The 22,688-nt window shown below is 44.5% G+C and overlaps 1 protein-coding gene across 1 annotated transcript in view; it reads left to right on the top strand.

Annotated features, from left to right (window-relative positions):
* The window catches only part of LOC101824250 (tubulin-specific chaperone cofactor E-like protein), a 140,686-nt gene that overhangs the window by 95,817 nt on the left and 22,181 nt on the right, over window positions 1–22,688 (top strand). Inside the window, exons 16-19 of the mRNA XM_013112828.2 lie at window positions 1,189–1,762; window positions 7,067–7,668; window positions 15,401–15,962; window positions 22,157–22,356. Of these exons, the coding sequence (XP_012968282.2) occupies window positions 1,189–1,762; window positions 7,067–7,668; window positions 15,401–15,962; window positions 22,157–22,356 (1,938 nt within the window). The remainder of the gene's footprint in view (window positions 1–1,188; window positions 1,763–7,066; window positions 7,669–15,400; window positions 15,963–22,156; window positions 22,357–22,688) is intronic.

Below are 22,688 nucleotides of genomic sequence, written 5' to 3'. Positions count from 1 at the left end.
AGAACATGGCTCCAGTGGAGTGGCATTTTAAAATAATTGACCCAAAATGAGACTCTAGCAGGTGGAGAAATAGACCCAGGTGGGAATTTTTAAATTAAATAGAGTAAAGCTTACTCTCTATAAGAACAAGTCCCTACAGAGCGCTGTGTGCCAACCACTATTCTAAGCCTTTTTCATCTTGTAGGTTGTAGTATTACCTGTATCATATAGCTGTCAAAAAGGCACAGAAAGGTTAAGAAATTTGCTTCAGGGACACACAGCTTTCAAAATAGGATTTAAGTGCAAGTAGGCTGAATGCTGTCATTTCTGTTCTTCGTACTGTAATATCCCTTCTGTATGTAGAAGGGAGTTCATGCTCACAATATAGAAGTCAAGGTAAGATTTACTGGGGTGCCTGCATGCTGCCTCCTCTCCCTCTGACTCGGGCTAATGTAGCCATGACCAGGTGTCCAGGTTAATTTGCTCTGGAAGGAATCTTGGGAATCACTTAGAACAATGTTTGATTCCACAGGAGATGCCAAGGGGCTAAGTAATTGTCCCAAGCTAACTTGGCTGAGATGAGGTGGTACAGGGAAAAGGATTTTCCATGCCTTCAGTCTAAGGTGAATTAAGTGGCATTCTAAAAACAAATGTTAACATCATGCAGCCTAGGGAGATTACAAGAAACATGTCCACAGACAAAAAAGACTGTGTTCTCAGTCCCACTAGTGAATTGATAGAGATTAATTTAGTAAGGGAATAGCAGTCATAGGTGAATGGACATCTAGACATTAACTCTCTTCGATGCACCCCAATGGTCTGGGGCACAAGAAAAATTAAAATCTGCTGGCAAAAAAGGAGCCAGAAAGGAGTGGCGGAAGGGTGCTGTCTGGGAAACAGTGCTTGCAGGGAAATTGGCTGCAGGAGGAATACAGTCTTTCAAGACAGTTTCACTCAACGTGTTTGTGTGGACGAACTTTAGGTCTGGGACACACTGAAGTAATTAGAGAACGGAGGTTTCAAAAGAAAGAAACAAGCCTGTGAATAAACAGGTGGTTTCTGTGTACAGTTTACATACACCATCAGCTCCTTGGTATTTTCAAGGAGCTGGTCCTGGCACAGAGCGGGCTCTTTCCCAGCCTCAGAAGCAGTGGATCCTCCAAGGGTCCCTGTCATTAATGGCAGTGCTTTTGATTTTTTTTTTTTCAGCTTAATGGTCAAGATGTGGAATTACCCTTTTTCCATCCTTCTGGGAGGCTGGAGATTTATCGAAACAAAAACAGCACGACCATAGAGTCCAAAGGCGTGGTGACAGTCCAGTACTCTGATGTGGGCCTGTTGTACATCCGACTGTCCACCATGTACTTCAACTGTACTGGAGGCCTGTGTGGCTTTTTCAATGCCAATGCCAGTGATGAGTTCTGCCTTCCTAATGGCAAATGCACAGACAACCTGGCAGTGTTCTTGGAGAGCTGGACGACATTTGAGGAAATCTGCAATGGCGAGTGTGGGGACCTGCTGAAGGCCTGCAACAACGACTCGGAACTGCTCAAGTTCTACCGGGGTCGCTCCCGTTGCGGTATCATCAATGACCCCTCCAACAGCTCCTTCCTGGAGTGCCATGGGGTGGTCAATGTCACTGCCTACTACCGCACCTGCCTTTTTCGCCTGTGCCAGAGTGGGGGCAATGAGTCGGAGCTGTGTGATTCTGTGGCCCGTTATGCCAGTGCTTGCAAGAATGCAGATGTGGAGGTGGGCCCCTGGAGGACCTATGAATTCTGCCGTAAGTTCGGGCTCCATGGTGGGGAGGCTAGGGCTGGGGACACATGCTCTACAATGGTTTCCTAGTCAGGTCTTCTTAGTTGGACAGAGCTCAAGGGGAGTCTAATGACTTGTCTTTGGTCTCATTACCCCAAACTTGACAGCTTCTCACCCTTATTTTCATTTCACATGTGTGTGTGTGTTTTGTATGTGTGCATGTGCACATGTACACGCGTGTGTGTGTGTGTGTGTGTGTGTGTGTAGAGGCTAGAGATTGACATTGATATCTTCCACTATTCCTTTCCACCTTACTTTTTTTGGTTAAAGATTTAGGTTTTAACAGTGTGTGTGTGTGTGTGTGTGTGTGTGTGTGTGTGTGTGTGTGCACAAGCAGGTACAAGTGTCATTGGAGGCTGGAGAACATCTAATGCCTTGGGGCTAGAGTTACAGGCCATTGTGAGAATCCCAATATGGGTACTGGGAACCAAACTTGGGTCCTCTGCAAGAGCAGTGCATGCTCTTAATTGGTGAGTTATCTCTTCAGCCCCTCCAACTTTATCTTTTGAGACAACATCTCTTACTGAATCTAGAGCTCACTGACTTGCTAGACTCACTGACCAGAGAGCACCAGAGATCTACCTCTCTCAGTGCTGGTGTTATAAACACTGGAGCTTTTATGTGGTATCCTTCATGTTTGTGTGGCAGATACTTTATCAACTGAGCCATCTCCAAGTCCTTCTTTTCATTTCTAAACACACAATATCTTTTTATTGTAGAACAGTTAGCCATCCCATTGACAGGTGGTTTTATCTACAGAGAGCACAGACACTGGGTTAAACAACCAGAAACCTTAGTAATGGCTTCATGGGGAATGGGGCGCAGAAGAGCCCCATTCATTTTGGAAGGGCACAGTCAGCTGGGGAGCTTCTCAGGGTGTTGGAGATCAGAGTTTCTCCCTGGGGCAAACCTGACAAAGGCTATTAAGACAGTCCCATGTACCTGGCTTTTCATTTTGTCCCCAGAGTATGTGATCCCTCTCAGCCAGGCAGTGGAGATACTAGTCGTCATTAGAATAATTCCTGAGCAGACAAGATAGCCAGCACCTGGCTTATCAGAAGAAGCAGACGGGAGGGACTGAAAGGATGGAACCCATGCAGGATAGTAAGAACGGCTATACATCACTCTCTCCACTGAAAACTTTGGCCCTAAACCAAAACTTAAACCATGAAGATGCCAGCAGCTGGGTCTGTGTATCTCTCTGTCATGACCCACTTTAAGTTTAATCATTAAAAAGTTTTTTAAGTAGTTTCGAAGTTACACAAACATTGTGAGCATACCTATGTGCTCATTACCCAGATTAAACCTGTCATGTGCAGTCTGTCCCTTTTGTGTTCTTTTCCCATTGGCTGCACCTCAATCAGAAAGTAATTGTAACCATGGCTTCTGTGACTGTGACAAAATACCCAGGGGAAACTAACTTACAGAGAGAGGTATTATTTTTTGGCTCATGGTTTCAGCTCAAGGGTTGATGGGACCTAGTGGCCCCATTGCTTTTGGGTCTGCAGTGAGGTTAGAGCATGGTGGCTTGCATATAGGGGAAGAAAAAAAATGTTCATTGTGTGAATGGGAGGGAGAGGAAGGACTTTGTTCTCCCTATCCATTTCAAGGCACACCCTTAATGTTCCAAAGACCTGTGCTGGAGACCAAACCTTTAACTTTTGGGAGACATTTGAGATTCCAATCAATCACCCATCCCCACTAGCTCTTCCATAATTATTTCCTGAGACTAAGGTCATTGGCTCATATTACTGTAGTGCAGTTATCTAATTTATATAGAAGAACTTAACATCTACCTCCCAATTTTGTTATCTAACTGGGTAGTGGCTTTTATGTTTTTCCCTGTCTGCATGAACCTAGTCTAGGTTCATATTTTAATACACATTTCTTTACTCCTACAATATGTTATGTAATATGATTGGAACAATCCCTTAGCTTTCTGTGCCCTCTAAAATAGAATGGCTTCTTATGTAGATTTGGCTGTCACTCGTGGTGAGCCTTAACTCTGCGCCCATTCAGCATTCCCACGAAAGCTCTACAAGCAGACAAAGTCTATGTCCACTCTGCCCCCTTGTGGGTGAGCTGCGTGCTGTTGTCCAAACCAAGGTATGGGCAGAATGCTCCTCTGTAGATTTCCCATGAGTTTTCTCTTACAACCAAAATGCAAAGTGTGTGGAGATATTTTTTTTTGATATGCACCTTTACTGCTGTCCGTCAAAATCTCTGCCCTGGTTCAGTACCTACTGTCGATTGATTTTGGCTTGTGCTATACTGTTGCACTGTGATTACCAAATGACAATTCCAGGTCCAGCACTGTCTTCCCTACTTTACCAGTCAGGAGTTGCTATCCCAATATAGGCAAGAGTCTTCCCATCTCTCCCAACTGTTCCTCAGTTGATCCACCCATCCGTTCTCACACCTCTTGTCTATCTTACCTCATCTCAAAAAGGTCTTATATTTCATATTACATTTAAAAAGTATTTTGGTGCTAAAATTGTTCCATGTTTGACCTATAGAAACCTTCGAACTGACTCCTGTCCTTTGTCATACCTCTGCTGTGGTTTTTAGCACTGTCTTACTTTCTGATCAAACAGTTTTCTCTGTATTCTTTCCACCCTGGGCAACATTCAGCCCTTATACCAAGAGACTCTACTCCCTTTTGGTGAGGGGTGTTACAGAGACAAACATCTGGGTACCAGTTACACAGTGCTCTTGGGGGTATTTTTGTTTGGGGATATCTTTCAGCAGTTAAACACACACAAACACACACACACACACACCTTTAAACCTCTGATTTATGAACTTCAGAAATCCAATGAGTGTGCACCTGGCCTGTCAACTTGAGCAAGTCTGTTCTGATGAGCCTTAGCTTCCTTCAGAAGGGACTGGCAGGCAGATTCCATGAGTCCTGAAGCTGAATTCTGTGTACAGTCACCTTCAGCAGGAGAGCCACTGTGCTCTTGCTCACTGCTCTGCTTAGTGGGGTCTTGAAATACTCCCCCAAAGCCTCTCTGATCCATCTGCTGTCTCCCACACCTCCTTCCTTCCTCCAGCCTCTCTAGTGTGGCTTCTGCCCCTTCTCTCACACCCAGATTTCTAGATGGATTTCACACATGGTGTGGAATTGCCAAGTTTCCCCATCCCAGATCTATGCTGCTACCAGGTTGTCCTTCCAGACGACCAGCTCCTGCCTGGCAGGGAGTACTTGTGGGTTTTGTACTGTGCAGAGCACATTTTGGTGGCACCTAGCTTAGCCTGACCTGGTTGTGAAGGCTCTTGAGAAAGGCATGTCCCCAATCCTCATCCAGGGCAGTGGAGTGGAGGTCACTCGTGTAAGAACCTTTTAAAGGGGATTTGGGCAGAGGTGGCCACATGGAGCATAGCTTCATTGGGAAGAAAGACAGGCTTACACCCTGCCCACCTACTAGGTTGGCTCATTTGGATCTGCCGGTAATGACCAAAGTGTGCACACTTGATCAGCCAGCTGTCTAAGTATGTAAGGGAATGTTATGACTGGGTCCTAAAAATCTGTAGTTGTCACCCAATCCAAGTTCAAAGGAGATGCTGTTCCTTGTCTGTAGTTGTTACCCAGTTCATTTCAAGGAACAGCATCTTCTTTGAGCTTGGAAAGAGACTACCATGCTATCTGTGTTTGAACATTTTTAACCAACTCTCTTGTTGGCAGAGCTGGATCCCCAATTTAGTAATTTCCCAGAGTTATTTCAGGGGCAGGGGAAAGTTTTATTACTCCACGTCTCTATGTTCCAGACTTTCAGACAAATCCAGACAATACAATAAGTCATAAGCGACAGCCATTTAAATAAGTCATGTTATTTGCTTTCCCCATAAACCTGCAGTCAGTGCTATAGCATTCATAATTTAGAGACAAGTGTGAAAATCCCTCTATCCAGACATATATAATCAGTGTTGAACTAGCCTTCAACTCCAAAGCCGTATGGTATTGTAGTCAATGGAAATGGAGAGAGTCCTTTAGCCTAGAGGAAAAAAATAAAAAGATTGGCTTTCAGTCCACAGTGCAGAATGATGGAGTTGGTCCTCGTGGGCAGAGCTATTATGTCCATGCAATTTATTTCTCTGTAGTGTCCTTCACGTCCTTGGTTCGTAAGACACTGGCAAGGAAGGATTGTATGTTTAAGAGCCAAAGAAAGTTCTATGGGCAAGATCCTGTTTTCCCAGAGGGTTGGGGACCTTTGCAGATCTTTAGAGCACACAGACTTGTAGGCAGATTTCTTCTGTGCTCTTGGATTCTGTCACTGCTCCTGTCAAGTTGTCACCAGTCAAGGCATGGAGAGAAGTAGGGTGCTAACCCAGAACCTCACAGACAGCTGTACACGCTCCTCTATGGAAGAGACTTGATTTAACAAGGAAGACTTCTGGGAGAAAGTGTGGTTTGAAAAGAAGCGTGAAAGAGTCATGGGATGTGGCTTTGTAGGGGGTTACCCTGGCAGAGGACAGTGTGAGCAGGGGCAGAGGGCTGACTGCACACAGAGCATGGTGAGGAGGTGAAGAAGACCTCAGGTGCCAGATAAAGAAAAATAAAAGACAACGAGAAAGACATAAGGCCAAGGCAAGAAGGATGGTCCAGGTGGGGGGAGTGTGTGCTATTTTTTGATACTCTACTATGGACTCAGAATTAATATTAGATTATTAATCCTCAGAATAATCCTATCAGGTAAATATGGCCATTGTTGAACAATAACAACAACAAAGGAGACACTAGAGCTCAGAGATATTCACAAGCCTAAACTGAGAGATATCTTTACGGCTACAAAGCAAATGTTTTTGTAGTACATCACACACTGTCTTTAGAATATATGTCACGACATCTTAACCCTTGCCTGGCTCTTATCAGGTAGATAAGTTAAATCATTGGCCTCCCATATCCTCACCTATAGAACAGTGATAAAAAGACTTGTCTTAATCCAGGTGATTGAGACGAGGAACACAAAAGGGCCCAGGAGAGGGTCCACATCTAACAGGTGTTCAGTACTGGTTTGTAGACAAAGACTCTTCTATGTAGACAATCAAATACACAAACGGAGCCTGCGGGTGTCCTCTGACCCTCAATCACGCCAGCGAGGATGACAGTATTCAATCATGCAGCTTCATTGAGCTCATTGTGCCACAAAAATATGAACCCACCTGTGATTGCACAATATGCAGTTGCACAAATGTGCACATACCTACATACTTATGTCTCTGCCCTCTGTTCATTTCTCAAACTTGCCTTCTCTTTGACTACCCTCAGCTCTAGAGTGCCCAGAGAATAGCCATTTTGAGGAGTGCATGACATGTACAGAGACCTGTGAGACCCTGGCCCTGGGCCCCATCTGTGTGGATAGCTGCTCAGAGGGATGCCAATGTGATGAAGGCTACGCCCTGCAGGGTAGCCAGTGTGTGCCTCGGAGCGAGTGTGGCTGCAACTTTGAGGGACATCAACTTGCCACCAATGAGACCTTCTGGGTGGACCAAGACTGCCAGATCTTCTGCTATTGCAATGGCACAGACAACAGTGTCCACTGTGAGACCATTCCCTGCAAAGATGATGAATACTGCATGGAAGAGAGTGGCTTATACTACTGCCAGCCCCGTACTGATGCTTCATGTATCGTCTCCGGCTATGGCCACTACCTCACCTTTGATGGCTACCCCTTTGACTTCCAGACCAGTTGCCCTCTCATCCTCTGCACTACAGGAAGTAGATCAATCTCTGACTCTTTCCCCAAGTTCATTGTAACAGCCAAGAACGAGGATCGGGACCCATCACTGGCCTTGTGGGTGAAGCAGGTGGACGTGACCGTGTTTGGCTACAGCATTGTGATTCACCGGGCTTACAAGCACACTGTGCTGGTGAGTATAAAAGGCCAACCTCTAGAATGGATTCAGTACTTATGGAGACAGTGTCTTGGTCCAGCTAGATGCTGCTGAGCCATGGTGGTCCAGCATCCAAAGGCAATCATAGTGTGATATTAGAAAGAGGCCTTGGGGGGTCAGAGAGCAAAGGATTGCCCAATTCACAGACAGCAAAGCGAGAGCAGAGGTAATGATAGCAATGGACCTTAGATCATAGAAGGATGCAGCAAGAGCAAAGATCTAGATTCAAATCTAGTGTTGGTAACCACTGTGCAGCCTTGGGCAATCCCATGACCTTCTATTACTATCATTCATCTGTAAGAAACTGGGTGCTTCTCTCAATGGGACCAGTGTCCTCATTTGTCACCCCCTTTTCTGAGATCAACCTGTCATCTGCCTGCTCTGGCCTCCCTGACCTCTTCCATTCTCCATGAGTTCCAGAGTCGTGTTCACATTTGAAGCACTTGGAGGCGCTCTACCCTGTCTTTGCTCACCAGGGCCTCAGGTCCCTCCTTCTACCCTTACAACCCTCTCATCCATGAAGCCTTCTTTAACTATGAGGATGGGAGCAGTAGGGCCAAGGAGTCCCATGAACTCCTTGAATAGCCTGTAGACAACAGCCTCATGGCTGAGCAGCCCTCCCTGCTCCACTGTCTTATCTGAGCCTGAGGTTGATTACCAGCTAGCCAGTAGACCGTGGGGCTGTTTCAAAGGTTTGCGGAATAACCCACCATCTCTGATGAGACGTCTTTACATCTTGTAGACTCTCCTTTTTAAACACTGGAATGATGTGAACTAAACTAAACACGATGGGCTAGTATTACCCGAGAGGCCCTCCTGGTTTTTTTTCCTCCCAGGGATCCACTTAGCTTTGACACAGAGAGGGTACAGCTTCTAGAACTGCCTTCCTTTTACATTTATTGGATAGTCTTACTTCTTGGCATCTAACACAGTAGCTTTGGTTTGTTGTTACAGTGTTTTTTTTTGTTTATGACAAAGAGTCTCACTGTGGAGCTCAGGCTGGATTTGAACTGTGACCCATACACAGTGACACTTGTCAAGTGAATGACTGAGGTGACATCATGTCCCTTTTAAGGTTCCTGTAGGTTTCCTTCTGCTGGTGGTAATTTCATTTCCTTAGCAATGTGAGCTATTAAATGTACCGATGAGACTAGTGAAGAATATGCCAGGTGGTTGTCTCTTAGCCAGATTAGATAGCTTTTTTAATTTCATGTGCATATATATATATATATATGTGTGTGTGTGTGTGTGTGTGTGTGTGTGTGTGTGTGTGTGTGTCCATCCCTCTGTGTGTATGTGTCTATTTTTGTCAGCCAGAGGTCAACATTAAGTTTCTTCCTTTATTGATTACCACATTATTTTTTCATTTTTATTTTATCTTAAGTGTATGAGTATTTTGCCTGTATGTATGCATGTATGTGCGCATGCATGCATTCATGCATGTGCACCACACATGTGCCTGGTACCCACAAAGGCCAAGAGAATACAGTCATCCAATCCCCTGAAACAGAAGTTACAGACAGTTGTGAGCCACCATGTGGGTGCTGGGGATTGAACCTGGGTCCCCAGAAAGAGTTGCCAGTGCTCCAGTCCCAATTATTATTTTTTGAGACTGGATCTCTCACTGTTAATGAGTCTGGAGCTTGCTAACTGACTAGGTTAGCTTGCCAACATGACTTTGGGATTCTCTGGTCTCTTTCTCCCTGTGCTGTGATTACAGGCATGTACCACCAGGCCTGGCTTTTTATGCAGCTTCTGGGAATTCATTTGTGCATAACGCTTTATCAACCAAGCCGCTTCCCCAGCCTTGAGTTCAAAATTTCTAGCAGATGTCGTGGCAGTTGAAGCTACTCGTTATAACATCTTCTGTCCATTCAGTTCCGATCACGGGTTTAAACAAAGGTATCACTCTCTTTGTCTGTCGTATTACCTCACTTTTGCCCTTTCCTCCATTCACCTTATCTAACACGTTTCTACCCTTAGGTTTATAAAGTTTCATGCAGTTAATTATCTCCCTGCTATTCACCACCTTCTGCGTTTTTCTTGCCTTTCAAAGTGGTTGGATTTTTCCCCCTTAAAATATATGTATCTGTTGATAAGCCTTTCCCTCCTATTTTACTGCACACCCCGCTTCTGCCTTGCCTTGCATGAAGGTATAGATATCTGAGGTTGTACAGGTTTTTCTTTTAACCTCTTCCTAGTTATTTGCACAGACAACTCATTAGATTCTTACTGCCTTCATTTTCTTCCTATTGCTGTCATAAACACTGTGACCAACAGTAACATGGGGGAGAACAGGTTGATTTGGCTTCCGTCATCGGAGGATGGAGCTAAAGAGACCATGGACTAAAGAGAACACTACTTACTGGCTTGCTCAGCTTGCTTTGTTTCATATAACTCGGGGCCAAGAGCCCAGGGGCAGCACTGCCTCCAGTGGTCTGGGCCCTCCCACATCAATGGTTAATGAAGAAAAAGTCCCACAGACTTGCCAAAGGACAATCTTATGGAGGCATTTTTTCCAGTTGAGGCTCCTTTTTCCCAGATGATCCTGGCTAGTGTCAAGTTGACAAAACAAACAAATAACAAACAAAATGAATAAACAAACAAACAAAACAAAACAAAGCCCTACTAGCCAGCACATTCATGCCTCCTCTCTCCTTCAGAGGAACTAGTTCCCCCATTCTCTTTGGGGGTTACACGTCTTTCCTTTCCATTGTTGGGTAAAGCCCCACAAAGAGTCAGCTCACCTTCCAGGCACAGGCCCTGTCCCGATCTTAAGAGATACACTCACGGACAAGAACAGTAAGGACCGTCGTCTGCACCCTGTTTATGGGTATCCGTATCTCCCTTTCCTTTTAAGGACAGCCATCATTGGATGCAGGGTCCACTTAGTCTACCATGACCTCATCTCATCTTGGTTATGTTCTTAAGGACTGAGTTTCTCAGTTTAGGCTACATTCACAGGTACCAGGAGTTAAGGCCTCAGTTTATCTTTGTGGGGCACAGAGTTCCACTCACAACAGGGGAGAAATGATGCAGAGGTGAAGCGGTCATGAGGACCCCTGGCCAGGACCCCTCTTTCTAAGTGTCATGCTGGGAACAGACACATAGCTTTCAAACTCCTGACAAGAAGGCCAAATTCAGAATTCACCGACGGCTCTTTACTTTGGGAGCCCATGGGATAGATTTAGCCTTTCCTTTGAATTATTAATATGCATTACAAGGCCTGCTTATTCAGTGATTTGCATTTGTTTTTCCCATGATGTTATTATTAGTCATCATAGCTGAAGAATAATGGCTGTCGTCATGACAGTGTGACATAAAGTGCAAGACCAACTGTAGCCCAGAGCCCCAGGTCACCACTGGTGCTCTTAGAAATGGAGGATGACATAGAAGTCACTCTCTGGGACATGAGAGTCTTCTATGATTCTGACCTTCTTGTGCACTGAGCTGTGCTGCAGGAAATGAGAGAGTCAACACGACCAGATAAAGCTGGAAACAAACAGGCTCCATGTAGACCAGGCTGTGGAGGATCCTCTCAGCCTTATTGGGCTTTGGAGCTTCACTCTGGTACAGTTTGCTTCAACAACCTTCTCTGAGACAAGAAACGGAAATTTAAAAAAGAAAAAACCTCTGCGTGTGCGTATGCAAATTCATGTGTTTGAGCATAAGCATGTGTGTAGTCCACACAGCATGCATGTGGAGTTCGTAGGGCAATATTGAATGCTGGTCCTCGAATCCCACCTTGTCTGAGATAGTGTCTCTCATTCATCACTTAGTTCACTGGGCTCGCTGGCCTGGAAGCACCTGTAGATTCTCCTGCCTGTGCCTGTCATCTTCCCACAGGGATACAGAATGATGGACATGTGCTACTATGTCCAGCCATCTGTGTGTCCTTGGGATTCAAACCCAGGTCCTTGGGGTTATATAGGAAGTATCTCCTCAGCCAAAGAATGTGTTACACATGGCATCAAGAATGAAAAACACATTTGCAGCAAGCATAAGTAAACACGGTTTCCCTCAAGAGTCTAGTGGGATAAACAGGCCTGTTGACAGTCAATGTCAGTGTAATTATGAAGCCTACAAGATGTTCTGCACAAAGGGCCAAAAGACAGAACAGAAGTTGTCTCGGTCTGTGTAGAGCTTCAGGGAAGTCTTCCTGGAAGAGGTGGCCCTGATCTAAACCTGAAGGAGCCCATCTACTAGGCAGAGGATGAGCCAAGGGCATCTCAGTCAGGGAAGCACCAGAGTAGGCCTGAAGAAAAGGCAGAGCATAGGCTGTGAGGCTGAAACCTACAAGGGAAACCGTCACTGAAATGCTAGCATGCTATCTCATCTCCAGTAAAGTCAGAGCTCTCCGCCACAGGTCTCACATCCACAGGCCCAACCTATACTGTAAACTGTGCAGATAATATTTGCATTGCTCTGTACGCGCAGATTTTCTTCATTCTCTCACAAACTATGTGGTGTAGCACTGTTAACATGATATCCACATCTTACAAATAACTTGAGGGTGGTCATGCAGGCGTGTCCATCTCTTTGATATTGTCACAAAGCATCATCTGCACAGCTAATACCTGAGTTACACACACACACACACACACACACATACACATGTGCGTGCACACGCATGCACACACATAAACATACCCCCTACAACAGCAACAAAACAATTCATGATGCTTTAAGTAAATGTATCATTTTGTGTTGGGCTGTGTTCATAGCTATCCTGGGGTACATGTGGTTGAACGTGCGTGGTGGACAACATGTATAGATTCTATGGATAGAATGCCAATACTTTACAGAAGGGCTTGGGGCATTCTGGGAGTTGGCATCTTCAGGGGTGATGGATTCAGTTCCCTCTGGACATAGAAGTACTTATGCATGATGAGTACCATCCTTGTGTCTTCTACTCACCCTCTGATGTACCTTTTTTGTTTTTTTTGTTTTTTTTTGTTTTTTTTTTTGTTTTTTTTGTTTTTTTTTTTGAGGCAGGTTTCCCCTGTGTAACAGTCCTGGCTGTCCTGGAACTCACTTTGTAGACCAGACTGACCTGGAACTTACTGAGATCTGCCTGCCTCTGCCTCCCAAGTGCTGGGATTAAAGACATGCACCACCACTGTCCAGCTCTGATGTACCATTATCTCCACCCATCGAACTCTTTCATAATACCAACCTCCTGCTTTTCTTCCGTCCTCTCCCTGGGGTCCCAATTCTCCTGCTCCTTATTCCCAGATGGAGTCGGGGCAGTAGACTATGACACAGGTAGCACCATGGGGAAACAGAGACGTGTATCTTGTTAGAGTTTAAACTCTAACAGAGCTTGTTAGAGTTGAAGGGTATGCTTTCTTTCAAGGTCCCTTTTGGTAGTGACATTTGCAAGGTTTAATCCCATTATTTTACCTCCCTGGGGTGGTGTCTCTTGTGTGGCAACAGGTAGTAAAGAACGCAAGAAGAGCAAACTGCACTCATTGGCCAGGATCACGAGCCTTCAAGGTGGCTCAGGGAGCTTCTGTGGCCTCTCCTTCCCTGTGAGCTTCTGTGGCCTCTCCTTCCCTGTGAGCTTCTGGGCTGCCATCTGTGTTAGCACATGGCCCACCTACTTCTGCCTTTAAGCTTCCTGTTGGAAAACAAGCTGTGCTCCGCCCTCTTTGTCCTCCCTCCATCCTTGAGGAATCTTGTCTCTTAATGACTCAATTCTCCCCCTGCCCAGATGCAGACATATTTCTTTCCGTTGTCTCTAACCGTGTGGATGTGGCCTGTCTGCCCTCTTCCTTCTTCCCTTATCTTCAGCCTTCTCTTTCTACAGCCTTTCCCTGAAGCGCACAAACAGGCACACTCTATACCAAAGGCCATCCCTCCTCAAGCTCTCTCCCATCCCCACTTCCTTCCTAACAGAACTCCTCTGTGGGTCGTCTTTCTTTCCGGATCTCCTACTTGTCATTTTATGTACACTGTATTTTGTAATCTGACTTCTGATCTCATGATTTATACTCTTCCGTTAAGATCTTAGATAATGTCCCCTCACCCAAAGCCTGACCTCCATGGGTCAGGCTTTCTGCCATGGCCTCTTTGCCCACTTGACACTAAAAATGAGGCAATCCTTGACTGAGGTCCTTCCGACCTCTCTGCCTTCAGGTCATCTTCTACTCCCAAGGTTGCATTTGATTTTCTGCCAGTACTGAAGTGTGGTCACCTCTCATTGTTTGCAAGCTGTTTCATCTTGTCTGGGCTTTTGTTTGGGTTATGCTCTTTCCTTGGAACTCCTTATCTTTACTCTCATTCCTTCTTACCTTACTCCCCCATGCATCTTTTAAGCCTCCATGTGAGTATTATCTTCTGCAGGCCCCACTGATTCTGTCCCCACGCTGAGTCCAAGGCCTTACATCTCTGTCCCTGCGTCACTGCTTTTATCAGATGGTCTCACTAACTGTTGGAGTCCTTGCCTTGCCATATGCCAGGGAAAGGGCTCATGCCTTGCTCCCATCTCGCACTGTGCTTGGTACACAGTAGTTGCCACACAAATGTCTGTTAGACAAATGGATTCTGCCTAGACAACCATGCATAGAGTAGAGAGCTCAACTAAGTACTGAGGGGTAAATATGGACCCAGAGAAAGGGCATAAAGGAAAGATCTTGTTGGTTTCCTTAGAAGCAAGCTCAAAGATGGGGCTTCTTAAGAAAGTGAGGGAAAGCTCAGGGGAAGAGATAAAGACTGGTGTTAGGCAATGGGATGCTAGAAACTCTGAAAATGACCTAAATCATGAAGACGATTACCAATGTATGCCATTCATTGGTTGGGGGGCATTCATTGACTAGGGGTTACCCTTGTGTAGACCATGGACATCTGTGTTGTCACTGTACCACAGCCACAGTGACTGCAATAAGGGTCCTGGCCAGGACCAGTAAAACATCTTTACACTTGATTCATAGGAGATGGTGGATAGGATGGTGTGCTTGGTTCATTTGGGAAACTGAGCTGTGAGGCATGTAGAAGATCATAAAGAGAAGGTGGACATAACCGGTTGTACCAAAGGGGAGGTTGTAATGTACACCTCAGTGGTCATGTGCACATGCTTGACCTAGAGAGGAATGTAAGAGAATTATAAATATAACATGCTGTGTTTGCCCAAGCAAGGGAGTGATTCTATAACCATGGTATTACACTCAGAAAATCTTGCTTTATTGGAGAGGCAACATGGGAGCAGGTCTGAGGACTCGAGAGATGCTGATGTGTGATGAGTGGTGGTCAGGCATAGGAACCAACAGTCATCCTCCAAAAACACAAAACAAAACCCAATGGAATTAATAACGTGGAGATTGCCTAAAATAAATCCACAGGAGAGCTAGAAATAGAAACACAGGAGTTCTAGGTTTTGGTATTTTATTCTCAACGTTAATTGAATTTTTATTACCCTCTCATTACCTTAGAGAAAACAATTTGAACTCCTAGGGGAAAATAATGCTGTATAAACAAACAGAAGGCACTGAAATAAATAGGTATATTAGTGTACAAAGGATAGTCATTTAAGTCTGTTCAAATCCTAATAATAAGATTTGACTGGCAATAACAGCACTACATACAAAGCCTGTATTCTACCTGGGCAAGCCTCCTGTGGAATTTGCCCTTCAAGAGACTGATGACTAGGAGGGCTGAGAAATCTTTGATCCAACTGGGCTTTTCTATTCTCTTCTCGGTTTTTTTCCAGGTCAACAATGAGAGGTTGTACCTGCCCCTGAAGTTAGGACAAGGGAAGATAAACATCTTTTCTTTTGGCTTTCATGTGGTGGTGGAAACTGACTTTGGCCTGAAGGTTGTATATGATTGGAAAACCTTCCTGTCCATCACTGTCCCCCGGAGCATGCAGAACAGCACCTATGGCCTTTGCGGACGCTACAATGGCAACCCCGATGATGACTTGGAGATGCCTATGGGGTTGCTTGCACTGAGTATCAATGAGTTTGGACAAAGCTGGGTGAAAAGAGACACCTTCTGCCAGGTGGGCTGTGGGGACCGCTGCCCATCCTGTGCCAAAGTTGAAGGTTTTTCCAAAGTACAACAGCTGTGTAGCCTCATCCCCAACCAGAATTCTGGCTTTGCCAAGTGTCACAGCAAAGTCAACCCCACTTTCTTCTACAAAAACTGTCTGTTTGACTCCTGTATCGATGGGGGTGCTGTACAAACGGCCTGCAGCTGGCTACAAAACTATGCCAGCACCTGCCAGACTCAAGGGATTGCAGTGACTGGCTGGAGGAACTACACATCCTGCAGTGAGTCCGTCTTCTCTTTCTCTCTTGATCTTCTTTATTTCCGATCGGTGTGGGTGGCTGGTCTTCTGACTCCAAAGAAGGGAGCACAAGTTGAAAAGAGTGGCTTTAGGATAGCACTTTGTAACTGAGTCCATTATCTGAACCAGAAGGTGTAACCTCCTACTGTTTCCTTTCTGTCTCTGTAGAGAGGGGCCAATGCCATTAATTTGATGGGTTGCCCTGGAGGATGGAATGAGAACATGTATCTAAAGCACAGAACACCACATGCTGCATTTGAATTCCAAGTACACAATAAAACGCTTCCCAGAGACTAACGGGGAGGGGGTGGGGGAGTTGGATGGTTAGTTTGTTCATTTATCTAGAATCTCAAGGTCCATCACTGCATGGATAACTTACATACTTTCCTTATATATGTCATTCCATTTGATATATATGTATATATAGTCATGACTTCATGACTGTAGAGCATGACAGAATATTAAGAGCATTAGAAAAGGGTGTGAAGTTCATGGATTCTAGCCTCAGCTTAATCCTGAAGGATCATTGTAACCAACTCACTTCCCCTCCATGTTACTCAGCTTCCTCTCCGAAGAGCAGTCATAATGCTGCCTGTACCAGTTACCCACAGTAACTTCAGAAAGGTCAAATCAGATCATTGGAATCTGAGCACACACGCATGCTAGGCGGTATTATATTAATGACTTGCTGTGAGTCAATTCCACTGCTACAATACTCTATCAATGTTATCTCATTGATTCTTTTCAATAACCCAATTAGGCAAGGCAAAATTGAAACTCACAGGAGTTGAGCTACTTGACTAAGGTTAAACAGTCTCAATGGATCTGACCCTCTCACCCCAACACCCATGCTCTACACCAGCATACTATACAGTATGGAGGAAGATTTAGCGAGAGTATTTGCTGGCATTCATCATATGTATGTAGGAAAAAGTTGACAATGGAATCACTAAGGGTCTTTAGTTAACCTGTCATGTCCTATTTCCCTATCCTAGTCTCATTAGCTATAGCACATTTCTTTGTATAAAAGATCTGATTGTATAAAGAGGCTGCAAATTAATGCTGGATGCTCAGAGCTCTAAATAAGGGGTGCAGCAGGCTTCACAGAGAACAAAACTCTCATTTTCATCCTGGAAATGGGAGATTTGGATGCAGAGCTATTGTGGTTTAATGATCAGTCAGTCTGCATTCCATACACAGCCATTCGATTGATGGAAACTGTGGTGGGGAGAGAAGGGAGGGGAGGGGAAAGAGTCCAACACTGTATCATCCAAGTTCAGTTCTCAAGCAAGGAAGGTGGGGGACATGATACCTGTGTATGGATGTCCAAACAAATCAGCCTCTAGTGTTTTCAATCGAACAAATGTGCCTACAAAAGATCTGGGACTAGAGCAGTCTCCAGGGCTACAGGAGATTCACTGGAGTCAGTGCACTGGGACTGGAGTGCTTGCTTTCCTTTAAATCAGAAAACCAGGCTCTTGGCAGAGAGCCCTATGCATGGCACGGCATCAGAAAGCAAGTTTGGGAGGGGAGCTGCAGCCTGCTTTTTCTTGAGGTCTGTCACAGGGAGCTAGCTCTTTCTCTGGTTATTGGCTTATTGGCTCTGTAGCTCCGGGATGACTGAAATGGGGAAGGGGGGTGGGAGACAGTCAGGTATAATGTATGCCAAATGCCATCATGTCTAACTGTGATGAATAAGGAAATGCATTAAAGGATCTAACATCAACAAGAACTCACCTTCAACTAATGGGCCTCAGTTTTTGTCACTCATGGGAAGGAAAAAGAATTGAGACACCTTATGACTCTCCACCTAAGGACAGAATTACTCTGTGATGAAGTTTGACTTGTGGTAAAAGATATGAAGATTTTTCATTTCTTCCTGTCCTCCCTACCAGTAATCTGGTCCTCTTTGCTTTTCAAAGTTCTGTCTGAACACTGGTTGCTTCCTGTGTGCATTAGTTGGCCTAGTCATGGAGACGTCTACTCATGGCATTGAGACTAAAGTCTGCCTGCCTCAGTCTCTCAGCCTCAGAGTCCACTCTTGCCATAGACCAACTGCCCCCACTTGTCCCAGGCTGACACATCACAGTCAGCAGGTGACTGAGAATGGCTCCCAGTGCAGAGTGACTTAGCTTTTCCTGTTTCAGCATTTCACAACAGGGGTAAAGATCCAAAATACAGAGCAGGTGGGAGGATGGTGGCTGTGAATGGATGAGAAAGAGGAAAACTAAAACTAGAGAACAAACTATCCTTTGAGGATGGTATGTGGATGGGGTGGGGAGCAAGGCAGGGCTGTAGGTGGCTTAGCTTTCCAAATTGAGTTTTTCTAGTTTGAGTCACTCAGCAGAAAGCATGGCCTGGCAAGGTCTTTGTATCTCAAGTGAATTTGACCTCTGGGAAGTCAGGGTCATCATTCCTCTAAAAGTTAATCCAATTCATCATTCACGTGTTAGGTATAAGAATGGTACTTTCAGGGAAAAAGAAGGGGATACTAAACCAAATTGTCCATTCAGCGTGTGCTTTATTGGTAACAAGGTAGAATGCCAGTTTTTCTCAACAATATCGGCTGCTCCTATCAATGAAATAATTTATTACTCAATTACCTTATTTGTAAATGCATTGAAAAGCTCTCTACCCACGTTGAACAAATGACCTTGGAGGGAAAAATGGGAGATAAATTGTCTTAATTACTCACCCCACCTACAATCCCATCAGCTGAAGCTGTCGGGCTAATTTCAGTTGCTCCATGAGGGACTAGGAGCAGAAGATGATGAGATCACAGTAAGAGGTACAAAGTGTAAGTAAGTAGAGAGTGCTCCTTAGCACTTGCCATTTGCCACGCCTTGTTCAAGATGTGCCATGTGGACTTGTGGACCCCTTCTAGAGGGGGAAACTGAGAGGTAGGCAGCATCCATAAAGAAGGCAACTTGGGGAAGGGAGAAAGTGTGTACAGAGGTAGTGTACCATTGGCCATCAGGAACTGCTGTCTCTCTCCACCTCCATCTAAGCACTTGGCATATGATCAGTCAAAACTGATTAGCGTCATCATTTTGGGTTTCCTTCTTTATCAGAGTTTAGTCATTCGGCATTTGTTTTACTTATTCTCCCTGCAAATCTAACAAATTCCTGTTGATGAATTTTTAGAAGTGAATAGCTACTACAACTATCCCCACCATCAATGACACCATCAAAATTGTGGAAGTATAGAGTATCTTGCTACTCATGGGAAGGAAAAGGAAAGAATGAGCCAGCAGCTTCCAAACTATCTCATTTTAGCAGCTGCTTGGTAAGAGAGATGTGGCATCACCCCGATTTTATAGGGGAGAAAATGAGTTCAAGGAACACAAGGAACCTGCGCAAGGTGCCCCTGCCCACTAATGGTAGAGCCAGGATTCAGAGCGATGTTGGTCTGATTGCAAAGAATTTGTCCATTCCATTCTGTTACATTGGTTTTCCTGAGGGATCTGCATACCCTGCCATCCACCCAGGTTCTATTTTAAGTAGGTCTTCTGGCCTCAACAGGAGTCATGTTCTTGAACACAATGCACATGACCAGTTCTCATTCCCCAGCTCTCATGTAGAGAGTGAGAAGAGCAATAAATCAATATTTGAAACTTGCAAATTTAGTTGTGACAATCAGGTGTCTGTTCACCACCCGCCATGTTCTCAGTGCTGTTTGGAGGCCAGGAAAGACTCCAAGGTCCTAACTATGGAGAAAGAGAGAATGAGTGTCTTCCTAGATACCAAAATGCTATATTTTGCTACCCATGCTTTCTATTAATAGTATTAATATTATATTAATCAATTAATATTCAGCATTAATACTTCCACAGGAAAAGGTAGCTAGTATAAGTTAACAAGACTAAAACACTGTGGTGGAAAGGCAAACCAGTGCAAAGATGAGCATGTCAGCAAAAGACCTGATCACTAATCAATAGAATCAAAATACAGCAAACTTGGTCCAAATAACTTGAGCAAAGGAAGATTTATCTAATAAATAGTAAGGAGATGGTGGGGAAACTCTCTGAGAAAAATAAGAGTTTAGTCTTTCCTTCACTTCTGGATACAAAATAAAATCCAGAGAGAATAAAGATTAAACATTTTAAAATTGAATTATGAAAGTACTAGAACAAAACAAAGGACTTTGGGTTCTTTTTTCCCTCCAGCCACACTCTCAAAACTGTTAAGGAAAGCCAGATAAATTTGACCTCATAAAATCTTTACCTCTCCACATGGCAAAAGCATAATTTTAAAAGTGCAAATTTTTTTAAAAGAAGCAAAGTCAGAGACAAATGATAAATATTTTATAATACATGTGACACACAAAGGCACATTTTAATTTAAAAGAGCACTTACAGTTTAATAAGAAGAAACTTCAACAACACAGTGTGTAATAGATGAGAAAAAGCAATTCTCGGGAGACAGAAAAATGAATACAAACAAATGAGGAGATAATAAGACCCAAAGAAATGTGAACTAAATGCACATACCACAGAAATAGTTTTTTCCCACATTTCCAGAAATGAGAAAATATGGTTGTAGTCATCAAGAACTCAGGAGACTAAGTCTCCTTGTGCTCATTGGCACAATCTCTACCCTTCTAGAGCAGCTGAATGGTATCTGCCAAAGACTTAAGGCCTGGAGGCATAACTCAATGGCAGAGCGCCTACCTAGCATATGTGAGACCTGGGTTGGCTCTCCAGCACTGAAGTAGTGGTAGCAGCAGCAGCAGCAGCAACAACAATAATATTCCTATCCTTTGGCTAAAAATTCCACTTCTGGGAACTTATTCTACAGCCTAATTTATGAGGGCAAAAATACACATATGATGATATTCACATAAAAGGCACACACCTTGAAGCGGTGTAAAGACAAGAATTCGGGACTGAGTGGAAGAAATATTATTGTGAAAAATCAGTGTATAGCAAGGTTTGTGTGTTATGTTCCCATTTATGTAAAAACCAAGGCTGTGGATAAGATGCATGTACATGCATCTATATTCATAGACAATTTATGCAAGAACCCGCTGTAATTTGTTAGTTTTTGAGCCTAGGCAGTTTGTATTTTCTATGACACGAGGATACTATCTTTTGAACTAAACAATTTTGAACATGTAATAGCATACTATGGTAGTGCTTATATGAATGTTCCCATGCATTAAATTTCTTAGGACTATGCACTCTGAAAGTATCTCTTTACCACTAGACAAAAGACAGCCCCCCAAACTGTCCATATAGCATAGAGTAGAAGTTTCCATATAAATGGTTGTTGTGCTTTTAGTGTGCATTGATTAAGATATCAGCTTCAATAAAACTTTCAAGCAAGACTTGCTTTAATGATCAGTTAATACTTATTGAACACTACTTGCCTAGCACTTTTCTGAGCACACAAATTCGGGTGTTGTTGGTATCCACATTATGTGCATAAAGAAACTGAGGCTTAGAGATCTTAAATAACCTGAAAACAACAGTATTCACCAATATTTTGTCTACCCTTAATAGATGCAGTTTTAAATGTCTCAGACCCATAGAACATAACTGATTCAGGTCAAGTTATACACACACACACACACACACACACACACACACACACACACACGCACGCACGCATGCACGCACGCACGCACGCACGCACATACACACACCACTGCACACTACACACTTTCAGACCTGTGACTCAGGAGACTCTTGCTGATAAACCACCATTTTAAACAAAAGGTTCTATAGAAGTTCTGAGGTGAGAGTAGGTGATGTTGATAATAGGGAGAGGCCACTGGATCTAAGTGGGACCCGAAATGGGGAGCGGGGGTAAATGGGTTATGAATAAGAGGATCAGTATGATGAAGCCTGGGAGGCAGAGACTTTTCTAGCCCAAGTGGGGATTTGTTGTGACTGGTGGGGTTTTACAGTGGCAGGCAATACAGAGTGCAAAAGCCAACACTGAAGAAAGAATGAAGATCTTGTGAGGAGACTCCAGCGCCTTCCCTCCATACACCAGGCTGATATTTAAGGGATTAGGCAGAGGCTTTTCATAAGCAAAGGGTATGAATGAGGGAGAGTGACAAGCCTCACACCTCTTCCTTCACTCCATACCTCTATTTCCCTAAGCAAGGCCGTGAGAAAGCCATTTATAGCTCCCTGTGATTCTTTGAGACTTGACTAATCCCTTCTGTTCCAGCGGTCACCTGCCCTCCCAACAGCCACTATGAGAGCTGTGTGAGCGTCTGCCAGCCTCGCTGTGCCGCCATCCGCCTGAAGAGTGACTGCAACCACTACTGTGTGGAGGGCTGCCAGTGTGACACGGGTTATGTCCTCAACGGCAAGAGCTGCATCTTGCCCCACAACTGTGGCTGCTACTCGGATGGCAAATACTACGAGGTGGGTACAGGGGGCAGTTGGCCTCTTCTTCCATACCAGGCTGGCTTCTCTCCAAGGCCAAAGGGGGCAGCCAGAACTGTCCAGGCTTCCTGCTCAGTTATGATGAATGTGGGGCTTCCTGTGAGGTGTGAGCTGAAGCGGGGGAGTTGAGTAGTGTTCTGGGGAGAGCTTTGCTCTCTCACAGTTGGAGTTGCAGCCAGGCCTCACTCCTGCCTCTTCTGCATGGGCAAGGCCTCCTCCTTTTCTCTCTCATGCCTTTCTGACTGCCTCCCTGTAAATCTTGGTCTGAAAGCTTTTGACAGGGCTCTAGTTTGGAAATACAGTGGCTGTGA

This window comes from Mesocricetus auratus, unplaced genomic scaffold (genome assembly GCF_017639785.1).
Source record: "Mesocricetus auratus isolate SY011 unplaced genomic scaffold, BCM_Maur_2.0 Super-Scaffold_100022, whole genome shotgun sequence".
NCBI lineage: Eukaryota > Metazoa > Chordata > Mammalia > Rodentia > Cricetidae > Mesocricetus > Mesocricetus auratus.
Note: the sequence above shows the minus strand (reverse complement) of the source record. Positions and strands in the feature narration are given on the sequence as shown.